Source organism: Lolium rigidum, chromosome 1 (assembly GCF_022539505.1).
Source record: "Lolium rigidum isolate FL_2022 chromosome 1, APGP_CSIRO_Lrig_0.1, whole genome shotgun sequence".
NCBI lineage: Eukaryota > Viridiplantae > Streptophyta > Magnoliopsida > Poales > Poaceae > Lolium > Lolium rigidum.
In genome coordinates, this window is record NC_061508.1 from 128,998,794 (window position 1) to 129,019,851 (window position 21,058).

At 42.8% G+C, this 21,058-nt stretch overlaps 2 protein-coding genes across 4 annotated transcripts; one reads left to right on the forward strand and one right to left on the reverse strand.

The window, feature by feature from the left end:
• The first annotated feature begins 6,915 nt into the window (after nt 1–6,915).
• On the forward strand, nt 6,916–10,445 carry LOC124671655 (haloacid dehalogenase-like hydrolase domain-containing protein At4g39970). Its single transcript, XM_047208034.1, has 12 exons — nt 6,916–7,322; nt 7,723–7,816; nt 8,180–8,224; nt 8,295–8,345; nt 8,552–8,626; nt 8,726–8,759; nt 9,115–9,170; nt 9,255–9,314; nt 9,409–9,468; nt 9,543–9,589; nt 9,654–9,762; nt 10,175–10,445. The coding sequence occupies exons 1-11, from the start codon at nt 6,961–6,963 to the stop codon at nt 9,700–9,702; spliced, it is 933 nt and encodes a 310-aa protein (XP_047063990.1). The 5' UTR covers nt 6,916–6,960; the 3' UTR covers nt 9,703–9,762; nt 10,175–10,445.
• A 2,165-nt stretch (nt 10,446–12,610) lies between these two features.
• On the reverse strand, nt 12,611–19,635 carry LOC124671761. Of its 3 annotated transcripts, XM_047208257.1 has the most exons (5): nt 18,926–19,635; nt 17,184–17,370; nt 15,185–17,113; nt 13,735–13,836; nt 12,611–13,650 (listed from the first exon to the last, which is right to left on the reverse strand). In XM_047208257.1, exons 1-5 carry the CDS (start codon nt 19,633–19,635, stop codon nt 12,949–12,951), a joined length of 3,630 nt encoding a protein of 1,209 aa, XP_047064213.1. In that variant the 3' UTR covers nt 12,611–12,948. The 3 variants fall into 3 exon arrangements, with proteins under 3 accessions (XP_047064213.1, XP_047064144.1, XP_047064080.1); XM_047208188.1 differs by having other exon boundaries at nt 12,611–13,836; nt 15,185–17,098; XM_047208124.1 differs by having other exon boundaries at nt 12,611–13,836.
• Between the last annotated feature and the right edge of the window lie 1,423 nt (nt 19,636–21,058).

The following is a 21,058-nucleotide window of genomic DNA, read 5'->3' on the forward strand; positions in this document are numbered from 1 at the left end:
TAAACATGTGGTCTTGTTTAGTGAGTTCAGTTTCGCTTGGGGACAAGCGAGGTCTAAGCTTGGGGGGAGTTGATACGTCCATTTTGCATCACTATTTTATATCATAATTTACTGTTATTCATTGATATATTTCATATTTAGAGATGATACTTATGTTATTTCACCTATTTTGCATGTTTCATGATTATTGGAGAATTACTCACCGGAGTCGAATTACGCTGGAAAAAGCACCATCAGGATACAATATTTCTGAAGATCAACAATTGACGGAAAATATACCGAAGCTCCTATTTTTCCAGATGACGGAGCCAGCCAAAAGGGGAGGCCGAGGAGGGCCGCCATAGGCCCTCCCCATGGGCCGGCGCGGCCACTAATGCCGGCGCGCCGCCACGTGGGGAGGGGGCCCACGACCCCCTCGGCCATCGCCCTTTCGCGTACTTCATCTCTGATACGTCTCCGACGTATCGATAATTTCTTATGTTCTATGCCATATTATTGATGATACCTACATGTTTTATGCACACTTTATGACATATTCGTGCATTTTACGGAACTAACCTATTAACAAGATGCCGAAGTGCCGGTCCTCGTTTTCTGCTGTTTTTGGTTTCGAGAAATCCTAGTAACGAAATATTCTCGGAATTGGACGAAACAAAGACCCGGGGGCCTATTTTTCCACGGAGCTTCCGGAAGACCGAAGAACATACGAAGTGGGGCCACGAGGTGGCGACACCACAAGGCGGCGCGGCCTGGGGGGCCGCGCCGCCCTATGGTGTGGCCCCCTCGTCGGGCCCCGACTCGCCCTTCCGCCTACTTAAAGCCTCCGTCGCGAAACCCCCGATGCGAAAAACCACGATACGGAAAACCTTGCGAGACGCCGCCGCCGCCGATCCCATCTCGGGGGATTACGGGAGATCTCCTCCGGCACCCTGCCGGAGAGGGGATTCATCTCCCGGAGGACTCTACACCGCCATGGTCGCCTCCGGAGTGATGAGTGAGTAGTTCACCCCTGGACTATGGGTCCATAGCGGTAGCTAGATGGTTGTCTTCTCCTCATTGTGCTTCATTGTTGGATCTTGTGAGCTGCCTAACATGATCAAGATCATCTATACGTAATACTCTATGTTGTGTTTGTCGGGATCCGATGGATAGAGAATACCATGTCATGTTAATTATCAAGTTATTACATATGTGTTGTTTATGATCTTGCATGCTCTCCGTTACTAGTAGAGGCTCCGGCCAAGTTTTTACTCTTAACTCCAAGAGGGAGTATTTATGCTCGATAGTGGGTTCATGCTCGCATTGACACACGGGACGATGACGAGAAAGTTCTAAGGTTGTGTTGTCTTGTTGCCACTAGGGATAAAACATTGGCGCTATGTCCAGAGGATGTAGTTGTTGATTACATTACGCACCATACTTAATGCAATTGTGCTGTTGCTTTGCAACTTAATACTGGAAGGGGTTCGGATGATAACTCTGAAGGTGGACTTTTTAGGCATAGATGCGGTTGGATGGCGGTCTATGTACTTTGTCGTAATGCCCAATTAAATCTCACTATACTTATCATGTCATGTATGTGCATTGTTATGCCCTCTCTATTTGTCAATTGCCCGACTGTAATTTGTTCACCCAACATGCTTTTATCTTATGGGAGAGACACCTCTAGTGAGCTGTGGACCCCGGTCCATTCTTTAATACTTGAAATACAAATCTGCTGCAATACTTGTTTTTACTATTTTCTCTGCAAACAATCATCTTCCACACAATACGGTTAATCCTTTGTTACGGCAAGCCGGTGAGATTGACAACCTCACTTGTTTCGTTGGGGCAAAGTACTTTGGTTGTGTTGTGCGGGTTCCACGTTGGCGCCGGAATCTGCGGTGTTGCGCCGCACTACATCCCGCCGCCATCAACCTTCAACGTGCTTCTTGGCTCCTCCTGGTTCGATAAACCTTGGTTTCTTTCTGAGGGAAAACTTGCTGATGTGCGCATCATACCTTCCTCTTGGGGTTGCCCAACGAACGTGTGAAATACACGCCATCAATCTCCCAGAAACCCTAAGGTGCGGGTGAACATCGAGGATAGTCATCGCCGCCTCCTCGAGGCGGAAAACACCAGAGAGAAAAGAGCTCTCCGGCAGGCAGAAATCTGCCGGGGAATTTCCCTCCCGGAGGGGGGAAATCGTCGCCATCGTCACCGTCATCGAGCTGGACTTCATTGGGATCATCATCATCATCATCTCCACCACCGACACCGTCATCTCCACCGCTGCACCTCCTCTCCATTTGTAACATCTAGGGTTGAATCTTGAGTATTTCATAGGGGAAACTCTCCCGGTGTTGATTACTCCTTGTTATTGATGCTATTGAGTGAAACCGTTGAATCAAGGTGTATGTTCAGATTGTTATTCATCATCATATCACCTCTGATCATGTTCCATATGATGTCTAGTGAGTAGTTCGTTTAGTTCTTGAGGACATGGGTGAAGTCTAAATGTTAGTAGTGAACTATGTTGAGTAATATTTAATGGTTTGATATTTAAGTTGTGGTGTTATTCTTCTAGTGGTGTCATGTGAACGTCGACTACATGACACTTCACCTTTATGGGCCTAGGGGAATGCATCTTGTATTCGTTTGCTAATTGTGGGGTTGCCGGAGTGACAGCAACCTGAACCCCCGTTGGTATATCGATGCATGAAGGATAGCAGGATCTCAGAGTTTAAGGCTGTGGTTAGATTTATCTTAATTACTTTCTTGTATTTGCGGATGCTTGCAAGGGTTTTAATCACAAGTATGTATTAGTCCTAGGAAGGGCGGTGCATTAGCATAGGTTCACCCACACAACACTTATCAAAACAATGAAGATTAATCAACTATATGAAGCGAAAGCACCAGACTAAATTCACGTGTGTCCACAGGAACGTTTGGTCATCATAAGTAAACAAACCGGCTTGTCCTTTGTGCTAAAAAGGATTGGGCCACTTGCTGCAATTATTATTCTCGCATTTTACTTACTTGTATTTTATTTATCTGCTATATCAAAACCTCCCGAAAACTTGTCTGTGAGCATTTACAGTGAATCCTTCATCGAAACTGCTTGTCAACACCTTCTGCTCCTCGTTGGGTTCAACACTCTTATTTATCGAAAGTACTACGATACACCCCCTATACTTGTGGGTCATCATTGCTTACCATCTATGCGGAACGAATCAAGCAGGTGCCTCCGAAAACGATCGAATTTCACCAAATTCTCTCGATGGTGGTCGCCGGGATCTGCGGCCGTGTGACCATCTCTGCCTTCCGCGACCTCACCGATCATCTCATTCTCACCAAGGTGATCTAGCGCATCTCCTGAGCTGATTATTTTGCTTATTCATCATGTATAGCTAGCAGTAGCCGAGTGGCCGGAGTTGCGTCGTCGCGGATGTGCTCGCCGGTGATGCTCTGGTGCTCTTCTCAGAAAAGCGCAACCACTGTTAGCTTCGCCTTGCAATGCTCTTTCGAACGCACCTATTAGCATAGCCTCTGGAAGCCCATATTGACGTTATCGTTAACCACCGGCTCGCCGGCGTTGAGCCACCGGCAACGCCAACGGGGCCAGTGGGACACCGTCAACACTTTTGACTAGTCTTTGCTCGTGTGGCAATTGACTTGGTCAAAGGTCCCACTCATTAGCAGCTAGGGTTAGGTATATCCCGGGTACGTTTAGTAATTTAGTTCATATTCAAATTCCAGAAAATTACTAAAACTTTGAAAACTCATATCAAATGCATTTCAACTCACAAAAATATAAATAAGATATCAAAATGTTCAGAAAAATAAACTCTATACATTAAAAATATAATATCAAATTTTAAATGAAAATTAAAATTTAATCATTTAGATTTATTATTTAAAGTATGTTCTTTTATCCTTAATTTCAATACATTTAAATAATTATTAAATTTTCTAAATTAAGTAATAATCATTTAACAAATAAATATTAATAGTAATTTTATTTTATATTATCATTAATATTATCATTATTGGTATTTCAATTCTAAAATGGTGATAACCCTAATTATCATTATCTTCTAAGGATAAATAAAAGAAGAAAATTGTTAAAACCAATATTACCTTATATTTAAAAGTTGTTTCTTAATTCAAACTTTACTCAACAAATCATTACTTTAAAATTTAGTAACAAATAGGAAACCCTAATTCCACCATCAACTAAACCCTAACTTCATAATTTCATGTGAAACCCTAATTTACTTTCACCTCTAAAGCCCTAATTTACTCTCCCCATCCACCTGGATGAAGGACGCTCTACTGTCTATGATGGATTGTATCATGGTCATGGATCGAGTGATCGAAGACCCGCTGTATACAAAAGGGTGGGAATGCGGGTCGCGGAGAAGGACAGTGATTGGCTTGGATCTTACACATGACCTCACACCAAGGAAGTGTGGACGAGCTCTAGACTCGGTTGGCAACAAGGATAAGTTCTCTTATGGGTAAAGTAACACACCTTTGAAGAGTGTATTGAATTGTGACCTGCACTCCCTGTTTTGGGAAGGAACTACGAACGCGGAACTCCATGAAGTTCTGATCAATCTGTGAAGACGGACAGACATAGTTTTTTAGAATAAAATAAATCGCTTGAAGAAATGATTATAAAACTTGCATTTGCCTACGACTTTCTGGTCTGTGGTTGTAGCTAGTGCATGATACACATATTTCTATTATTGAACTTGCTGAGTACGCTTGTACTCATCCGTTCCCTCTTGAACCCCCTGCTTAGATCTGGAGGCATCAAAGGAGAAGCTACCGTGAAGTTCGAAGACGGTGGAGTCAACCAATAGAAGGGCAGGAGTCAGTCAATAAAGTTGATGAAGTCAACATCTACATATTCCATGGTAGAAACCTAGTCTAGAAAACCTATTCCCTAAGCCTAATACCTAAGTAGCTAGGGTTCTAGCATAGTTCTCTAGCAAGCCTAGTATCTCCAGATCTAGAGTTAGTAACAAATTACTCTACGAGTTCTTCTTTTGGAGTTTAATTTGCAGTTTTTCCTCAATGTAAAGTAGGAGGTTGTGCTGATCTTTTGTAAACAAGTTGTGTATACTTCTATGGACATACCTTGGACTCGCATATGTTTCTGTTGTACCACTCCGAGGGATGTAATACTAGTGGAACGGTGTTTCACTGGTGTTATGTCAACAACTTGCGTACTACACCATGCAGCGGTATGGTGGGTCACCGCATTATCCCTATTAAGAGCATCTCTATCAGACACCGCATCCGACCCCCATCCGCATAATAACTGTCGTTTTGCGGGTTTTGAGGTAAAAAGGGACAATTCAGACACCGCGTCGGATCCCCATACCAAAATAAAATTCCGGGTTAGCTAGATTTGTGCCGCGCAAACCCCAAGTTCCCGATTTCGTGAGGTTGTGCAAGCGTGAACCCCATCTCTTTCCCTGCGTTGGCGCGAAGGAACATTCAGCTCCTTCTCTTTCCTTCTTCCCCCACCACCCGCCGCCGCGCGCCTACGCGGATCTCGACGTACGTGGGTCGTCCCCTCCAAATCTTCCGGGCAGAAACACCCGCGCTGCCTCGCCGCGTCGGTTCCGCCCGCTAGAGCGCCCGCATCCCCAACGCATCCACCAGAATCGGCTGCGGATTCACCGCTGACGAGGGGGCTACTCGGTAATGCCCACCATGAGGGGCTTATGGTTGATGGAATCCTGCAGGTTAGCACTAGACATGGATACCAAACGATCAAGAGGCGAGATTTACCCAGGTTCGGGGCACTCGATGAGGTAAAACCCTTACTCCTGCTTGTCTGATCTTGATTATCGATGAAAAAAGTTACAATGGGGGAGTATATTGACTGTGCGGTGGTGATCTCGCCGGAAGGCAATGTTTCTAAGGTTTGGTGTATGTAGGATTGTGTAGATAGCTTTCGGCAGGCCCTACTCCGGCATTTATATAGGAGGCCGGGTCTCGAGAGTCCTGCACGGATTCGACTAGGTTACATGTGAGATCTAATCTAGCCTTCCTTTAATCAATGTCTCCTTGCCTTGTCCAGTCAAGGAATCGTCTCCTTCCATCTTTCTACCACTTCAGCCGACGTGTTGATCCACCTTGGGTTGTCCGTCAAGGGAGGTAGGCTAATGTCGGTTACCTGAAGGGTAATGCCCACATCAGCCGCCACCGCGAATGCCTCACCGCCTGCCAAGGTACGAAACTCTCCCAACTCGTCGTAGCCGCGATCGCCACCGCCGAGCTCCTGACTTCCTCGTCGTTGCCCTTCAGCAAGATCCCATTCAACACCATTAGCAGATGCACGACAATTAGAATTTATTTGTATTTTCAACTACATGTTATTTGTTGAATTGTTGTTGTACCATTTGATTCATATTGTCTCTAAACCATTTGTTGTAATTCAGATTATTGTTTGTATTGTATGATAATAAACATTTGTTGTAATAATTCGGATTATTGTTGTATTGTATGACACTAAAACATCAATCGATTGATTGTGATATTTGCAAAATCCTGTGTTGCGGGCTGAAAACCCGTCGCGCAGCCCAGACGCGTTAAATGGGGCCCGCGTAGCAGCATATTCGAGCAAATATGATGTTAGGTGGCCGCGTTTGACGCGTCTAGGCCGCACGACAGTTTTTCATCCCGTAAAACGCTTTAAGTTGGCTTGGATACGGGTACTTAAAGTTTTGTGTTTGGGTTGTCTGCTAAAGATTTTGCCCTAATCCTCTCACAATAGTACCAAAGCCTCAAGGGGTCAAGGGGATACCTCCATATGGAAATTTAGCATTTCATATCTGCTCCGTTTCCCTCCTCTCATCCGCGATAAGAAAGAGAGACACTGTCACACCAAGGGTAGATAAGCAGGCAATCTCGAACCATTCGCGCCTATTCGTTCCATCTCCCTGATCTCCGTTCGAATACTCCATGCCTCCAATGGCTTCCACTTCCCTTTTCTTCCCGGCCACCGCAGCCGCCCCAGCTCGCCGCAGCTTCTCCAGCCACCGCTCCTCTCCCTCCACCGTCCCCTCGGTCCGCCTCCGCCGTGCGTCGTCCTCGCTCGTCGTCTCCGCCTCGGCTTCCTCACCGCGGTCGCTCGACGCCCTGATCTTCGACTGCGACGGCGTCATACTGGAGTCGGAGCACCTCCACCGGCAGGCCTACAACGACGCCTTCGCGCACTTCGGTGTCCGCTGCCCGCCCGCGGCCGACGCGCCGCTGGACTGGGACGAGGCCTTCTACGATGTCCTCCAGAACCGCATCGGCGGCGGGAAGCCCAAGATGCGATGGTACGTGACGTTCGCGACCTCGATTGCTTCATTCGGATATGGCAACCTGCCTCTGCAGGGCTGCGCAGACCACGGGCAATTGTGCTGGGTTTGAGTTTGCACTCAGCAGTCAGCCCCCACCATTTGTTGCTGGAATTTCCAAGCAAGTATGCCCCGTTCACAAACTTGATCCTTGCAATGCTGACTAGTGGCCAGTGGCCACACAAGCTTATATGTAGTGATGGAATGCAGTTGGTCATCAGATTGGGTGTGTTCAGCGCTTAACGTGTCAAGTTGTTCGAATCTGAATACCTGATGTTGCATGTCAGCACATGCAGGCAGGGCATGCTAGCGCTCGCATGCCGTTTAATTACTTGGCCAGTGTGTGAGTATTGGTTCTGAATTGGTCTGAATTCGCTAGGTACTTTGGGGAAAATGGGTGGCCTTCTTCAAAGATATTTGAGACACCGCCTTCAAGCGACTCAGATAAGGAGAAATTAGTTGACATTATTCAGGTATCTTTTTTCATGTCCTTAGTTCGTAGGCCCAAATTATCCTTTTCCTAGTAGAAGTACACATCTTTCGAACCATGTCCAATACTCCCTTTGTCCCATAATATAAGATGTTATTACAACCTGATAACTCATATATTAGCTGTAATACGGAGCAACATCTTTATATTATGGGACAAAGTGAGTATAAGATTATTTGGAAGGTGATGTTTAACCCACAAACAATCTATTTTCTCATTCATCTTTCAATTTGTATGTCTTGTAGTTTAACACGCCACTTATGAAAAATATATTGTCATATCAATTATAGTTAATTGATTATCTTATAACACCATGAGTTTTACAAAATTCGTCACTTTTTTGTAGGACTGGAAAACTGAGAGATACAAAGAAATAATCAAATCTGGAACTGTAAGTGAAGTGTATACGTTGAGAATATCTAGCACATCATCTCATACTAACTTTCAGCTCTGCATTCTAGGTGGAGCCTAGACCTGGTGTTTTGCGGCTGATGGATGAAGTTAGGGGTGCGGTAATACAACTTACTGCAAGATTTGTTCTGCTTTGTGCTAGTGTTTTCCTCCTGCAGTAAAATGCTTTGCAACATAATATACTTCATTGAGTTCTATTTTTTGTGATGCAAACTTCGGTGAATTCTTATATAATGTTTCCATTATATTACACATATATGGTGGCTAACTTTAGAAAAAATGAGGTGACTTTGGTAAAATGGTGTAGGGCATCAAGCTTGCCGTTTGCTCTGCGGCAACTAAAAGTTCTGTGGTGTTGTGCCTTGAAAACCTTATTGGACTTGTAAGTTGCATCTGATTTATGTTGTGTTTCTTATATCTCTGGCATGAAACTTTATTTTCTCGGTTGAGCTTATGTTTCTCACCATTATATGGTTTATAGGAACGATTCACTGGTCTGGACTGCTTCCTTGCCGGTATACTTCTAATTCTTTTCCTTCGTTCTGATCATGCTTACCATGCTTTTTTTTGAAGTTAATTGGCACTAAAACGTGAAGCAGTGTGCAGGATTATCTTTGCAAAGTTTTTGAACCAGTCATCCTAGTTGTTATCTTGCTTGAATTATAATATTTCATTGGTTCAAAGTGTCTAAGAAAAAGAACTTGGTGACATAATGACAGATATAAAGTCTTGTAAAAGGTTGAGATGTGTTTTGGCTTAAATTTTCCTAAATCCAGGTTCTATTTAAATGCACTTGTTTGTTACTTCATAGCAATGCAAGCTATAAAAGACACTCCGCATCATTCAGAATTCTTGATTGTTTGAATGCAGGTGATGATGTTAAACAGAAGAAACCTGATCCATCAATATATGTTACAGCAGCAAAGGTAGTCAGTGCAAGAGAAGCAGATATTGTATAACTTGTGATTTTTTATAAATTAGTCATGTTAAAACTTCATTATTTGATCCAGAAATTAGGTGTGGAAAGCAAAAACTGCCTTGTAGTAGAAGACAGTGTCATTGGACTACAAGTAGGTCTTCCAAGTTTTTATTTAATTCATCTATTTTTTTATCAATTGACTGAATCTACACAATTGAACACAATAGATGTCTTTCTTTTGATAGGCAGCAAAAGGAGCAGGCATGTCATGTATAATAACATATACACCTTCAACTGCTAACCAAGTAAGACCGAGCTTAACTACAAATTATTGTTCCGTGTGAGAGTGCCACATGCTGATCTCCTGAATTTTCCGTAGGATTTCAAGGATGCCATAGCAACCTATCCAGACCTTAGTAATGCGAGGTAGGTAATGACTTCTCCTCTAGTTTTTTTCGTCAGATAAACCACACCTGTTAATTCTTTACAGGCTTGAGGACCTCAAGCTACTACTCCAAGAATCTCTCGTCACTGGATAGTGAAGTTTCTTGCTTCCTCAAGAAAAACATTGACTGATTTTTTCATGCAGATACACCATGGTATGTATCCATCCTCTTTCTTAGACATGAACTCATATCAGCACATTCTGTGAGACTTCTGCATCTTTCAGTAAATCTGGGATTATGGGCTTATTTCCAGTTATGTGTTTATGCAAAATCTAATTATTCCATTTAAGATATATTAGATATGTGTAAATTTTTTGCTCCAATACTATTTTGTTAGTGGGAAACTCTAATGCACTTACATAAGTGGGGGAAAGGAAAAAAAAGGAAAGGTGGTACATCTGTAGATGAATTTCTCTGTGAGAAAGTGGTGAGAAGTTCTTGTCATGTGGGGCCGTCACTATGGTGTCGTACCCACTGCGAAGCATAACCCATGAAAGTTCACTGATGAAAAACATTATTGCAAAAAAACTATCATCAACTTATATATGTCTACAATTCTTTTCAGGTAAATATTCAAAGTTTCATAATTAGTCATCTTCGTTTGGCCTCCTGGCATCTTCAGATCAACTGAAATATTTGGGAACGGAGATTAAGTGAGGACATTCTGGTACATTCTTTGGGAATCTCAACGTAGTTTGTAAATAAAGGCGGATTCAACCTTTGTTTCAGCTGAAGTGGATGGTACAGCTGGTGAACCCAAATGTTGAACGGTCGATTGGAAGATACATATATACAAAACATTATACTTTATTAATCAACAGATATTATGACTTAAATCATTGGTCAGACTGCTGTTCAGCACATGAATGTTTCAAATCTACCAAGCAAGTGGTCAACCAGGCGCCCAACTGCTGCAAACCATTTTTGAGAGAAAGTAAAAATACAACTGTTGGAACCGGTACTGTTGTAAGTTAAAAAAAAAAAGGTTATTTGATTTTCCCTCGTGTAGTCAATTCTATTCTATTGTACTGTATCTTTTTAATGTTCACAATGGGGAGATCAAAATGTAGTATCAGTCTGTTCCGAATTATAAGATGTTCTAACTTTTTCTGAACCTTATGTATCTAACGCATTTCAGTATGTCTCTTCTCTCATTTCAGTCCATGTGTAGTCCACATTCAAACATCCAAAACATCTTATAGTTCAGAACAGAGGGAGTAGGACAGTTTGCTATGTGTTTGCAGGAATACGCACACGAGTTTTTAAAATGTCAAAAAGAACGTATGCACGATATAAAAAAAATCCCACAAATCACTTACCTTGTGTTGGAGCACTGACCTGGCCTACCTGGGCTCGCCGATGATGAATCCTGTTTCTAGAGCCCTGCCGTGGTCGGATCTACCAAGTTCCAGTGTTGTCCATGTCGTCCATCCCCATGTCCCATCGTCCCCCAGCGCAACTCCCATTTTTGTTTTCCAACTCTGAGCTCTGCCATGGCGAGCTCGGTGATGTATAACAGCGTCTCGAGGAAAAAAAGAGCAGAGACAAAGGAGTGGGGGCGGGGAGTAAAGCGGTAGCGGAAGCAGAGGTAGAGTGTGGCGGCCCAGGGCGGCTCACCGTGAGAAGCTTCCCTGGAAGCGCGTTGCGCTAACTCAGAAGGGCGCATAGTAACTTTTCCGTATATATAAACATCTTTTTAGCCCACTTGAGCAGAGTAATAATCCTCGGTTTTCCGCAGAAGAAGATGAATTTACGGAAAATAAGGTCAAGGAGGTTATCGCTAAAATAGAACATAATAAGACTAGTCACAATGGGAGTATCAGATAGTAGTATCATGCATATGATATTAGTGTGTGATATTATCTTCACAATGCATAGTATCATGTAGTAGTATCATAAGTTAATTATATTTAGTGATTTGTAGAATCTCAATGCAAAAGTGTGTACAAGATTGGTTTAACATTAAATTTTTTAGTTCTACGTGCTATGATACATTATCTACCTATGATACTACTACCATCTCTTTCTTCATTTATTAATGTGACACGTCAATTTTTTGCATGCATGTGATGCATGATACTAGCTATGATACTCCTATTGTGGGTAGTCTAAGGCACCCATGCCGGATGGATTTTCAGCTGTTTTATTAGGTTTTCTTGGGGGTGGTCAAGGATGACTTGATGGATTTGTTTCATGCATTTGGGTGGTGATCTACCACTGTATATTTTGGGGTAATTACTTTGCTTCCAAAATGTAATAAGACTACATATTCAACAATTCATTCACATTTGTCTCCTAAAATTGAGTTTCAAATTTTTACTATGGTGGCAACAAATAGAATAATCGGGTGATCATGTGGTTTGCCCAACGGAAACGGTTTTTATGCGTGGCAGAAACATCCTCGAAGGAGTTCTAGTCCCTACATCAGACCGTTCACGAGCTCCACCGAAAAATATGGAATGAATAATTTTTAAAATTTATTTCAAGAAGTCCTGCGGAAAAATCAAGTGGATTTTTCTTCAAGACCTTTGGATGAAAAAAAGAAAAAAAAATCCGGTAAACATTGGCCTCCTCGCGCTCTTGGCGCAACATCACCTCCGCGCAGTCACACTCCCACGCACGATCACACGCACACATGCCTGAACAAGCTTATTGCCTAACCATACCCATCGGAGGATCGATCGGCTCCGTGCCTCCGTGACTGAATGCTCAGCTACAGGCTGATCTCTAGCTGATCTCGACAACTAGGTTTCTACGTTGAACAAAGACCGTAACTATCGCAGTTACAGCTCAACAAGCAAAAAAAAAGAAAAAAAGAAAAAAAAAACAGACCAGTATAACGCTTAGATTTTGTCTGACAAAACTAGGCAACTAATGTCTCCGTCTTATAATATTAGATATTGTTACAGCCAATGTTTAAGTATATTGGTTGTAATGACATCTTATATATGGAACAGAGCGAGTAGGTTTTTCTATACTGAACCTCAAAGATTCCCTGAAGCTTGTTACAGCACTAGAAGACTTTGTTCTCACTACCGGAATTGCAAGAATCTTACATGGGCCGCACGGTTACGATAAGTAATGAAGTTTAAGATAACTCCACTCTTTCTGCTCTAACAAAATACAACTACATTGGTCTGCTGAAACTGTTCTTTACACATTCTAAGAGAAGACACAGCCTACCGAATACAAACATCATTCCTAGAGATAGCCTGCTCAGCTCTGCAGGCTGCTCAGTGCAGGTGGTTTTCCCCCATTGGATACATCAACAAAAACCACGCACCAAGATACTTCACATTCACCAACAAAGATGATCGGAAAACGGCCGCATCGCCTGGCTCAGGGTTGCCACGAGCCATTATTGGGCATATTGCGCTGAGCAGCCACCCTCTCCTTGCATGACGGGCAAATGAGCCCATAGTTATCAGCCTGCTGTCCGTCAACCGAGCCAAAATGGTGGAACTGGCTGTTGCACCATACACATAGTGCTGCTATCATGCCTCCTCCACCGACCATCCTTGACAAGTTCAGATCCCATCCTGATTGGACCGGAGGGCCACTTCCCATCTGTGGCGCATTCCCCAACACTAAAGTTGGCTCGGAAGTCCTTACAAAATTCTGCCTGGCCATGCTCCTGGACTGAGAGGATTCGCTCAGAGGTACAGGATTAGGTCCGGCAATGCGCCCAAACTGAGAGGATTCAGCAGGAGGTCTAGAATTGGGTGCAGACATGTGCCACAACTGAGAGGATTCAGCAGGAGGTCCAGAATCAGGTCCGGTCATGCGCCTAAACAGAGAGGATTCTCCGGCAGGTACAGGATTAGGTCTGGACACGCGTCCAAACTGAGATTCTGCAGGAGGTCTAGAATTGGACCCAGACGTGTGCAAAAACTGAGAGGAATCAGCAGGAGGTCTTGTATCAGGTCCAGCCATGCGCCTAAACTGAGAGGATTCAGCAGGAGGTGTAGAATTAGGTCCAGCCATGCGCCCAATCTGAGAGGATCCACTTTGCACATAATTAGAACTGGCCAGACTCCCAACCTGAGAGGATCCAACAGGCAAAGAATTAGGTCTGACCATATTGCCAAACTGTGAAGATCCAGTGGGTAAATTATTATTTCTTGCCATGCCACCAAGCTGAGGGGATCCAGATGCAGCCGATCTAAGCTCTCCATAACCAGGGAATATGTGCTGCTTCTGGCCACCGAATCCAAGTTGCAAATCACACTGTTTTCATTATTAAAAAGATCCATTATCACATGGTATCCAGAAAGAAAGGAATAAAGAAACAATACAACTGGGATATTAAACAAAATATGGAGTCATATTGAGCAACATTTTGAAAAACCAGAACAAAAAAAAAAGCACAATTAGAAGTAACAAAATGCATCTGCGCAATAACCAGCAAGTTTAATTGGCCTCGGTCACAGGGGTTGAACCCTGGTGTGCATATATAATGCAACTCCACGTGTAGGAATGTAATGTATTTATAAAAAATGTTGGAAGATCAACAAGGTATTCTACTTGTATTTATGTAGCATATATGGGAAAAAATGTATTTATCTTCTGCATCATAGAACAGTAATTGCTTGACAAAATTTCCCTTCCCCGTAAGTGAAACGTTCCTTTGATTCATAGGATAGGAAAAGTATAGGAATAGGAAAATCATAGGATTGAGATGTCATGCCATCTTGAATCCTATGGGAAGATGAAGTATGTTTGATGTAGCAAAGGAATTTTTCCATGAGGTATGACCTAATGTTTTTTTCCTATAGGATTTACACTACAAGATTCCTATAGGATTAGTTCCTATAGGATATGTTCCTATGAATCAAACAAGTTGTGTAGGAAATTTTCCTATGGGATCTAAATCTTACACAAATCATACGAATCAAAGGAGCTCTATAGATATTTGAATTGACCAGTATGGTCCCATGTAAACTTATCAAGGTTGCAAATTTGATTCCTGTAGCACAGTACTTAATAATCTAACCATTATCATGGGTCAATACCATCTAATTAGAACCAGGCTCAAAACTAGCTCAACTGGGTTTAATCCTGTAATTACATGTGGTGTCATCTCTTATCTAACTAATTAGGCTTAAGGTTGGTTTTACAGTAAATTATGTTTCACAACCAAAAGGTGTGCATATCTCGTCTCTAAATGGCAGTAACAGGTCATTTGGTCATTATAGCAAAATCGTATAACAGTATAGCCCACCAGATTAATATTTAGCGTCTTATGATTCTCTAAATATTCTATTGGGCTGGTTCTACCGTTCTACTATCATCAACTACAAGGCCATTCTTCACATAAATGGATTTCTGAAACGTTAAGCAAACCGCAACATGTATTTCCTCATTCAACCATGCAGAACCAAACTCATACCACAAGAGAAATGAACCAACTTTTAATCCATTTACTTTTAACATATTTCTATTGCTTCACTTATTTTGAATGGAGGGAATAGGTATCAAATCAACATAGGTTTGCCATTTAACTATCGATGCCCTAAAAATCAAACTTCTGAACAGTGCAAGAGTTCTGTAAGCATGCAAAATCATGTAATTTTACCTGATCTTGGGTTGTACTGCTCCTTGGAACATCACCAACAGAATGGACCAGAGTGGACATGTAACCAAAATTGCCCTGCATAGATACTACACCATTGACATTCTGACTAGTGTTAACTGCAGGTGGGGTGCAATTAGGAGCAGTCCCATTGTAGAAGTTTTGCATATTGTTACTCGGCTTTCCCATCACATCATGTGCAGACCCCTTTGGTTCATTATTGCTGATGGATTTATTTACAAAAGAACCCTCCATGTTGTTGGCATCACTTGTATAAATAAAAGAACCATTGATGCACTGGACATGAGTTCCCTTCATAAAGTTACTGGCTGTCAAAGTGTTTGACTCAGGTAATGCACAGCTGCTTGGAATATTGGGCTTTAGGTGACTCAAGTTGTTACTAAATTGGGCAAGACTCCTTTCAGTGATATCACCAGTATAGACATCAGTCCCATACCCTTCAATACCGAATGCAGCTTCATTTCTTGTTCTGTGCTGCGTGATATTCATTCGTTCCTTGGTGTTGGATGCACGCTCTTTGTCACTGTTCTTTGAATGATCCGAGCGGGAAGCAAAAGAATCCACATTAGTCACAACAGGAGAGATAGGGCGCATGTTCATATTAGATGGATATGCCATGGTGCTGTTCTTGTTGCCAAAAATGTTAGCAACAGAATCATTACCATAACTAGCACTGATGCACCTGCCAGCATTAGATGATCCAGTAGACATGCCAAGGGAACCAGGTACTTTATTGTTTGAGCCAGAACAGGATGATGTAGTAGATGCACCGTCATTATTATTTAAACTGGCACTGAAGCATTTCCCAGTAATAGATGATTGATTAGCCTCATCAAGGGCAGTTGATGTTTCATTATTTACACCAGCAATCGGGAAAGATATTGTGTCTAGGCGTGAATTAAGGTTGACATCTCTTGCTTTCATAGTGTTACTGAACTCAACATGCTTCGAAGAAGGCAGGCTACGATCACCAATCTGGTCCTCATAACGGTGATTAGCACTTGCGAAGGTAGTAGGTCTGAAAGCATGGTAGCTTCCTGCCTGATTACCAAAAACAGCAAAGCCATTAATTCCACCATTTAGTTGATCATTGGACTGAGGAGCTACTTTTGGAATAGTTACAGCAGCATAATCCATCATATCGTTTCCATACTTGCAAGCACTTCGAGCATCTGTAACAGGAGTAACCTCTTCAGGTCTACACAAAGCTTCATTGGGCTTATTGAAACTGTCCGAACAATTTATGCCAAAAAGTTCTTTAACTTTTGATCTATCGAGCCCTTGTTCTTTTGAATAATTCTGATGTAGAGATGCTGCTTCGCTCGGAGTCTTGACATTTGGTTCAGTTGATTCACTAAGATCCTGAAGAGTAAATTGTAACTCCCCCACAGGGTAGTTGACTGCCTTTCCTGACAATATCTTATCTAAGAAAGCTTCAGGAGTAAGCCCTTCATACCTTGCATGGGCTCCAACATGACCGAAGTACCGTGATTGCTCTTCAAAGTTCTTGTGACACACAGGGCATTCAAATTTTCCATCTTTGCCTACTATTGGCTCACCATATTTGCTACTCCTCTTGCGTCTCTTACCCCTCCTCTTTTTATGGAACAACAGCTGGTGCTGATCATAGGCACTTTGGTCATGCAAAGTTAAATTGCATTTTTCGCACTGATAAGTATTTGCTGGATTTCTATTTCCATCTTCCTTATCATCATTTGAATTGCCAGAATGGCTGGAAAAGTTAACCGCAGTAACTGGCAAAGCATTTTGGTTAGTATTTGCTGGATTTCTATTTCCATCTTCCTTATCATCATTTGAATTGCCAGAATGGCTGGAAATGTTAACCGCGGTAACTGGCAAAGCATTTTGGTTATCCACACTTGAGTGAACTTGTTGCTGGAAACCTACAGCCTGTCAGATACATAAATTATAATAGGAAAACTCCATTACAAAATAAAGTGGCAATACAATTTAAACTTACATCATCATGAGCATCCTCATGTCCATCATCATGACCATCATCATGTCTATCATCATGACCATCATCATCACGCAAGTGTTTTGGGCTGTTATGCTGAATAGGAAGCGTTATGGCCTCTGGATACCCAAGAAGTGACATAAGATGAACAGAAACTTCTCTGCAAGTACCAAATTGATGTCCTCTTGGGCTGGAAATATGATTTGTAATTTAGATACGCTAGATAAATATGATTTCTACATTTAGATGATACATGCAAAGCACAGTTGTACTGCCTAGACGAAAATGGCAAAAGCATTAAAAAATACATTCACTGAGCAGCACAAACATTGTACATAAAGCAAAGCATATTTCTGAAATCATTTCTTATCTCAACTAGGCTTCCCAGCAACCAATCAACAATGTGAAAAGCCAGCAACACGGGGGACACTGATTCTAACAGCAAAAGGTAGCCTTAGCCCTTAAGAAGAAAACTAATACTAGTTAATTTGCTAAATTAAACAACTAAATGGGTCAGAATAATCTTCAACTTATTATAGCAAACCTATCATAACAAATAAAGAACGGTGGTATAAATCCGAGTACATAACTACATACGGAGTAATATCTTGGAAAGGTTTCAGCTCACCGGTATACTCAGTTGTCCGGTGTTACTTACAGCAAAAGCAAAGCACGCAAAATAAAAGGTAGATCCTGTGTTGCAAAATGTAGTGCACCCACACATCCCAAGGTTTAAGTTTGACAAGAAAATAGACTAATAAAATGTGGGTTATGTGACATGAAAATCATATCAATGGATTTGTATTCAACAGAATGTTCCAATGATCTCACTTTTGTGTCACACAGCTTGCATTTTTTGGGTCTAATTGTTGTGCAGACTTTAATTTTGGACTACATGGATGTGAGTACTATTTTTCCCACTACACTGCGGCATAGTTCTTTTATCCACTATCAGTCTCACTAACAGGTTTAAACCCGCATATCAGTGAGAACCCAGAGGTGAGAACAAAACTTCCCTAACACGAACCGTGTTAAAGTCCTTCAAATAGGAACTATGTAGCATAATATTACACCTTTATGCTCTAGCTATGGATATATTAACACACCGTCATCAACACAAACCAGTCACGTAGTGGTACTGCCAAAGATGTGCATACATGAATCCATTGAAGGCTATAGCAAATAAGTGCGCAAAGCAAAAGAAGTGTATTGAATAGCGTAAACTGCTAATGATTGTATCTTGAAAGCTGAAACAACATGGATGAATGCTGACCAATGCTGATATACCATGACCAATCATCAGTCTTCTCTGCACACCAGAAAACTCGGGTATCTAGCATCTCGGTGTGTGTTCCTTTGTGATTACTTATTTGCAATGCGCTTGTGCAACAGCATTATCAAGTATTAACACATAAACCACATGCCCATTCAGGAAACATGCATCATGTGTATTGACAGCTAGGTTATAACGAACAAGCCTTAAATTCAAATAAAAGCATCCACGCCTGATAAGCTCAGGCCTAAGTTAAATTTGAGTGCGCTCCCAGAGCTAAAAATATATTCACAAACCCAAACCACCACACATCCTTGCATGAATCAGCGTACACTATCTATCCATATACACTGAAGGAAGCATCCAGATTGTAACAGAATAGATGTTATGATTGCATTCCATCTATGTATAGCACCACTAGAAAGGTCTCATCGTTTATAGGGAAAAATCATGACAAGTCAAAGCTGCAAACCTCACGTATTGCAAGCAATGCACCCAGACTTGGTTGTGCTTGCGCTTGAGCCCGAGTAGCAGGTTCCAGCCACTAGGGAGGTGATCCCCGAAGAAGGCCGCGTCCACGAATTTCCTCCGGTGTCTCTGGCTCGCCCACTTCCCTTCCAGGCCAGTGATGAACCCCATGAGCTCGTGCTCCGACATCAGCCCAGCCGTTCGCCTCTGCAGCTCCTCGCCGTACGGGTCCTCGAGCCCCGCGAGCCTCACCAGATCGACGGAGACGCCCTTGGAGTTCCTGGTCTCCCGGTCGGGATCGGGGGAGGGTGACCGCGGCGGCGGCGGGGGCGAGGGCTCGCGTACGGCTAGGGTTTGGGGTGGAGGTGGGGCGGAGGACGAAGGCGGGCGGGCGGGGGCGTCGCGGGCGAAGAGGCGGCGGAGGTGGTGGGCGATGAGGTGGTTCTCGGGGTCATTGCCTGCCGACGGGGCGGGGGAGGTGGGGAGGGCGGCGGAGGAGGAGGAGGCGGTGGCGAGGCGGTGGCGGGAGAAGGTCTGCTTGCGGGAGCCGGCGCTCTCGTTGAAGACGGCGCGGTCGATGTTGAGGGGCGGGAGCGGGCCGGCGTCGGGGCAGGTCCCCGGGGCGACCGCGTGCGCGGAGGCGGCGGCGAGGGCGTCCAGGTCGGGCTGCGAGAGCGCGCGGAGGTCCACCACGGGGACCAGCTCCGTTGCCATTGGCGCCACCGCGACGCGGCGGCGGCGCGGGTGGGGACGCGGCAGGCGGCAGGCGGCGGCGGCGACGGAGGTGGCCTGGCCTGATCCAAGGGAGGGGAGATGGGCGGGGGATTAGGCAGTTTCCTTTTTTCTTTACACGGCGATTACGCAGTTGATGAGATGAGAACGGACGGAAGACTCGCTGACCACTGAACCAGTCTAAATTGTCGTGTTTCAGGGGGGCCGGGCGACCGTTGGATCTTAGCGGAGGGGCGCACGGCGCCACTTGATGAGGTCATGTGGAAACAGGCGCGGCTACAAACTTGAGCCGCGTAGGCTTGGTTGGGCCGTGAATTTTAAGGGATGGGTCAAACCTCTCGGTGCTATTCGCTCCCGCCTTGCCCGACCGGACGGATGGCCAGCCCATTACCGCGTACTGTATAGCAGCTCGGTTTCCGCGGCTCCTTGGCTTTTACTGGTTTCTTCAGTTTTCACGGGTTTTTCTTTTTTGCTAGTTTTTTTTCGTGAGATTTTAATTTCAAATTTAAACATTATTGCGCACTATATAGCGGTTTCCTTTCAGTCTTTCTCGGTTTTTTTGGTTTTTTCGGATTTCTTCTGATTTTGCTGTTTTTTTCTTTTTTTTGTTGGCTTTACGTGAGGTTTCAATTTTTAAATTTGAACATTTTCAAATTAAATTTTTTCTGACCATAACAATTTTTAAATATAAATTTTTAACAAACTTTTAATTTTTCAAATCTAAATTTTTTTCATGTTTGAACATTTTTTGAACTTCAATATTTTCAAAATCTAAAACAAATTTAAACTTGGAAAAAAATAAATTTAAAAATTTATTCAAAACATGAATATTTTATAAATAATAGAAAAAATATCTTGCATGGGTCGTATTGGGAGCAGCCCAGAAACGAACATTGTTTGACGGTTTTCCTAGCCAAAATGAGCCAAATCATAGTAGTCGGGGGTATGCGGAGCCGTCTCGCTCCACCTAAGGGTTTAGAATTTAGGTTTAGGACAGTTTCATTTTTTATCATAATAACATAGGTCGTATCTAGCTACCTATTAAATGGTAATGGATTCCTTTATATTGATCTAGAAAATCATATTTGCTTGTCTAATAAGAAGAAAATAACATGTGTCACATAATTTGATTTTCACGCCTATCGAAGAATTTTCATGTTTCTATTAAATATTCATGCATTTCATAATAAATGCACATGTATCACATGGAAAATCATATTCAATAAACATATTTTTTATATGTAGTAAAATATCATGCATATAAAAATATGTTCATACATTTAAAAATCACACATGTCATAATACATCTTTTCATGTAATTTAATAAATGATATTTTCCCGAAAATAAACTGTGGGGTGATTTTACTAAGAGATGATTGAAGCGTGATATGAAAAAAGGAAGACA

Coding starts and splice junctions, on each gene's coding strand:
- LOC124671655 (XM_047208034.1), top strand. CDS start 6,961: ATGCCTCCAATGGCTTCCACTTCCCTTTTCTTCCCGGCCACCGCAGCC. Junction 7,817..8,179: donor AATTAGTTGACATTATTCAG/GTATCTTTTTTC, acceptor ACTTTTTTGTAG/GACTGGAAAACTGAGAGATA. Junction 9,315..9,408: donor ACAGTGTCATTGGACTACAA/GTAGGTCTTCCA, acceptor TTCTTTTGATAG/GCAGCAAAAGGAGCAGGCAT.
- LOC124671761 (XM_047208124.1), bottom strand. CDS start 19,635: ATGGCAACGGAGCTGGTCCCCGTGGTGGACCTCCGCGCGCTCTCGCAG. Junction 17,114..17,183: donor ATGAGGATGCTCATGATGAT/GTAAGTTTAAAT, acceptor TGTATCTGACAG/GCTGTAGGTTTCCAGCAACA. Junction 13,837..15,184: donor GCAGTACAACCCAAGATCAG/GTAAAATTACAT, acceptor TAATGAAAACAG/TGTGATTTGCAACTTGGATT.